The following is a 5,000-nucleotide window of genomic DNA, read 5'->3' on the forward strand; positions in this document are numbered from 1 at the left end:
TGTTATTTGGATAAGGATCCACTGATACCAAATCTGATGAATTTTAAGTAGACTTAATATAAAATATTTACCAATAGAGCTTGCAGACCTTGGTGATTAACTGTCAAATAAGGAACTAATCTAAACACTACCTTTCGAGATTATATATGATGGAGGTTTAAACTGGCAATTGCTGAAGCACAAAGGATACGGTGATTAATTGAGGCTACACCATCATGGTGCTGTATTTCTGAATGCAGGCAATTAGTTATTAATCACAGCAGACTTCAAGTAGATTTGGATGAATTGCAGCCAATATAACTACAAGAAAAAAGGTAGTAATTCTTTACAGTGTGGATGCACTCGCCTGAGACAAAGTCCCCCCACTCTACTTCACAAAATTTATTAAAAAATTTAGGTTGCCATGACTGGGTGTGCCATTTGATCATTGCCCAAGGGGAAAGTTGATGGGGGTTCTGCCGTGACATCCCTCCATTAGATTTTGCCTTCTCCTCAGTGTGCACATAAAGAAAGAGCTGAAACTCGGGAGCACCAAGTGGACTTAGGCTGTGGACGACTAAAGATAATTTCTTAAACTGATGATTACAACTTTTTGTCCTCTACAAGAATACCATCTTCAATTTACCTTAGCTTAGTGCATTCATACCATAAAGATTAACCAAAAAGCATTTCCTGGAATCCATTGCAGATTATTCTGAACATCCATCAGGGAATAAAAGGTTCCTACAAAATAGATGCTCACTATTGTAACCTAATATAAGGATATGTCATAAAAACTTGAGCAATTCACATTTTTTCCTAATAATTATACATTTTTCCCGGTACTTATCATAATTTCCTATTTAGTGAGGTCTGTTAATTCAAATACCAGAGTTCACCCAAACTGTAGAATGTGTTCCCCGCACAAAAATTATTTGGTCAAATTCTGTCCATGCAAATGTACTTCTCGAGGAACTTTCCACGCATACTTAGTTCTTCTTTATATCATCTTCCGCGTATTACATTCTTTTGACATTTCCACGCACTTGTTTCATCATCCATCTGCAGATTCATCTGTGCAGAGGTAGACAAAATGATGTTTTCTGCACATGAAAAAATGTAATATTCTCCGCACCAGAAAAATAGTCTAGTCTAGGAGCTCACTGTGAGAATATTAGTTTTCATTATATAACATAACACAACCTGACAAATCATTGCGATATTCATAATCCCTCTTCTCATAGAACATGACTCTCCTTGAAATTCTTTAGAATTTACAGTTTAATTTATGCTTATTCATCGTGATTAACCTGGATGATGTGCAGCAGTGAATCTTTCATGAATTCTGCCTTATCCTAAATATTACATATTGATAGATTTGTATGTTTTCTTTCTCTAAGTGCTTATAAGAGTAATGTCAAACGGAATAGCTCAAACACACCATATATCAATAATCATTTACAGATTCTTATCTTACGTTCAGGGGCGTCCTGTGGCACAGAGCTCATGTTTGTTTACTGCTACCAGCTGGTCGGAAACAATTGAAATTCTGAATGCGCATTGTGACTGCTTCACCGCCAATCTTTGAGATTTATATTTTTGCATATGTGCTATCACACACACACACTTATATATATATATATATATATATATATATATATATATATATATATATATATATATAATAGATATAATATATATATAATAGATATGATATATATATATATATATATATATATATATATATATATATATATATATATATATGTTTATTTATTTATATACACACACACGTGTATATATATAATGTATGTGTCTGTGTGTGTGTGTGATTATATATATATATATGTATGTATGTATGTATATATGTATATACATATGTACAGCCACACACACATAAACACACACACACACACATGCATATATGTGTGTGTGTGTGTATGTATCTCCTAACTCATATTTTTAGTATTATTCTGTATAAATAAATATACCAGAGAGCATAATTTCTTTTCTGACTGCTTCTTTCTTTCAAATAACAGATGTTTCTTTAGACAAACAGCTACCTGTGAAAAGAAAGAAGTAAAGAAGGGAAAAATAAACTTGCCCTAAGTGATTAGGCGGAGATTCAGCGCTGGACATCGAGTCATAAAACGAAGAGAAGTAGGTAAAATCTTCAAAACAAAATAAGTGTCGACTGAACGATTAATATTATATATATACAAGTGACAAAGTCTCTAAAAACCACAGTGAAGTAAAACGGTTGTAGAGTACAAGAGTTCGACCATTACAGCGAGAAAGGTAAACAACGATGAGCGGCGGAATCAGCATGGCGGGAATTCCTGCCTTGTACCACCAACCTCCAGCGGCTCTCAACAAGACCGTTGCCATGAAGACGGTCGACACAAGGCCCTTTGAACAGAGGTGAGTTGCTATAATTCCTTGTGCGCTTCATTGCTGTCATTGAGACCTATAATCTTTGGATATACGCTGGTGCTTATTTCACCCAAAAATCAAACTCAGGTTATCATGAAATTGGTACAAACTGTCGGTTCAGTGTGCCTTGCTAAAGAAGAGGGACTGTGAAATAGCCGGAGAATCTGTAGGAGAACCAATACAAATCCATTTTATGCTACCAAGTTTGCAACTTAGAATTACTGCCATTTCCCCCCAGTTTATCCCTGGTACCACCGACGCTGAGCCGCTCCTACCCCACCGAGAGCCGCGTGTTGGACTCGGTCAGATTCCCGAACATCTTCACGTCAGCCACTGCGACCATGAAAACCCGTTACACGCCCGCAGACTGGTCACAGAGTACCGTCTTTAATCCTTTATAGCGATTTCAATGTTTTCTTTCATTTGCCTGTTTTACATCAGCCAAACAGGACGTGGAAGACAAAAAGATTCGGTGATGTTATGTCGACAAAAGCTCTGGCCGCAGCTAAGGGTTTAAGACCACGAATGAATCCAGTGGGTTTAGTATTTGCTAGATTTCATAAACTAAGTAGCCAAGCCTATTTATTTAACATTTTGGATATATTTACAAAAAAAAAGGAATTAATTTCAGGTAAGCCAGTCAAGAAATTGTAAGCAACCATATTTTACGGCGTATTCATGATTTTGATTTTCCCTAAGTTGTGTTTGTTTCACTATATGATACTATGGTATCAGTCCTTCGTCCAGACTTTTATTTCCTTTAAGAATACGTTTTCTCTTATGTCCCTAGAACAGTGGTTCTTAACCTTTTTGGAGTCACAGACCCCTTTCAGACCCTGAAGAAAGATATGGATCCCCTTCCCCAGAAATATTCACATAAACACGTTTGCATGCAATTTGTATAATGTACTTGATTTATTGTTTTGATTGTCTCAAACAATCCAAAAAAGCACTAAAATAAATGTCAATTTAAATATGATCCTCACGGATCCCCATAAACCCCCTAAGGTCCATGGACCCCAGATTAAGGACTCTACCCTAGAGACACCTTGGAGCCGTACTGTTTTTTATTCTCGGTGTATTTTAACCATTTTCTTGACTTCAATTGTATTCTTCGTTCGTATTTCGTTTTATGTTACCACCTCGTCTTTTCATGTCCAATGATGCACTTGGCATTTCACATCGATAATATGTTATTCCATAGCTAACTTTCGCTACTTTGATTTCTTTTCACGATACTTTTTTTAAATCATTTAAATTTTCTACACCCTTTTAAAGTTCTGTATTTCGAGATGTTTGATTCCTTAGGTTGGCCATTCACACCTACACACCTCCCGCAGGTAATCTGAACCATTATAGCGATGCCGACAGCACCCGCGGCGTTTCGGAGAGGGTGCGGGATGATGCGGTGCGGCTTGTTGGGTAAGAACAGTTGCACTTAGAGTAATTGCAAAAGGTGATCATTATTGTAGTTTGCTTGTAACAATCTATTTTAGGATGTTTGTTAACATTGGGATTTTCATGTGCCCTTGATATTTGTTTAAACATTATCAACAGCGTTTCAATACCTCTTCTGATGTACAGGTACACGTACGACCGAACCAACATCGCCCAGCGCGAGAGCTCTCAGCGCCTGGGGGAGCGCGTTAGCGATATCACCTTCTGGAGGAGCGAACTCATGCAGGAGTTAGACCGAATGCTGGCAGAGACCAATCGCCTTAATGACTCCCGAAGGGCCCTTGAGCATGCTTTGAGGGACACGGAAAACCCGCTGCACGTGACCAAGGAATGCCTCTACTTCAGGGAAAATCGCCAGGGTGCGCTACATTGACCCATCGTATCTAAATATTGATATATGATAGTTGATGTGAATTTTGGAAATGCTGTTACCTTTTCTATATCTCAATTTACTGACCAGGTATCGACCTGGTGCGAGATCAGCCGGAGGAATCGCTCCTGAGGGAAGTGGACACCATCAAAGACTGCCAAGCCAGGATGAAGAACCTCCTGGATCGTGTCAATCTCCAGGTTTGCACTTGAACTGCGCATGTTGATCATGCATCACGTACATATGATGTACTGTTGCGTAATGACGATTGTTATGTTACTTCTTGAAATATTTTTACTAATATGTAAAAGCTTGGGATGGAAAAGTTGGTCAGACATGTAAATATTTACGGTTTCGTTTGTGCCAAAATACAAGAGGAACCGTAAAATCATGGAATACCCTATTTAGACAAAATCTAGACAGTTTCACTCTGTCAGCAGCTAAGTCGGAACAGGGCAGCCCGACAGGATTTGGAGCATGACACCATGAACAAGAATCATGCACTTACCATCGACCATACCCAGCATAGCCTCCACAACCACTCTGCGGGCATCACTTATTACCCGGGAATAGAGAGGGTGGACAACACGTAAGTGAGATGAACTGCAACTCTTGATTATAAAATAGGTTCATTTCATTCTCTTCAAAGGATGAACTCTAATTTACCCAGAAATTTGTGCGAAGGTTGCCCAAAAGTTAACTAAGTTCAGCTATCAGCTTCACATCCGATACAACAGTATTAATAACTCTAAACACTCCT

General features: G+C 38.2%; 2 protein-coding genes across 2 annotated transcripts in view; one reads left to right on the forward strand and one right to left on the reverse strand.

Annotated features, from left to right (window-relative positions):
• The window catches only part of Nubp1 (NUBP iron-sulfur cluster assembly factor 1), a 23,229-nt gene extending 21,673 nt beyond the window's left edge, over positions 1-1,556 (reverse strand). The window contains exon 1 of the mRNA XM_027369539.2: positions 1,457-1,556. Within this exon, the coding sequence (XP_027225340.1) occupies positions 1,457-1,487 (31 nt within the window). The 5' untranslated portion in view covers positions 1,488-1,556. The remainder of the gene's footprint in view (positions 1-1,456) is intronic.
• A 474-nt stretch (positions 1,557-2,030) lies between these two features.
• LOC113817460 (tektin-3) overlaps positions 2,031-5,000 on the forward strand; it is a 5,009-nt gene continuing 2,039 nt past the window's right edge. The window contains exons 1-6 of the mRNA XM_070128428.1: positions 2,031-2,400; positions 2,651-2,790; positions 3,753-3,834; positions 3,997-4,229; positions 4,331-4,440; positions 4,681-4,829. Coding sequence (XP_069984529.1) covers positions 2,288-2,400; positions 2,651-2,790; positions 3,753-3,834; positions 3,997-4,229; positions 4,331-4,440; positions 4,681-4,829 — 827 coding nt within the window. The 5' untranslated portion in view covers positions 2,031-2,287. The remainder of the gene's footprint in view (positions 2,401-2,650; positions 2,791-3,752; positions 3,835-3,996; positions 4,230-4,330; positions 4,441-4,680; positions 4,830-5,000) is intronic.

Source organism: Penaeus vannamei, chromosome 12, assembly GCF_042767895.1.
Source record: "Penaeus vannamei isolate JL-2024 chromosome 12, ASM4276789v1, whole genome shotgun sequence".
NCBI classification, from domain to species: domain Eukaryota; kingdom Metazoa; phylum Arthropoda; class Malacostraca; order Decapoda; family Penaeidae; genus Penaeus; species Penaeus vannamei.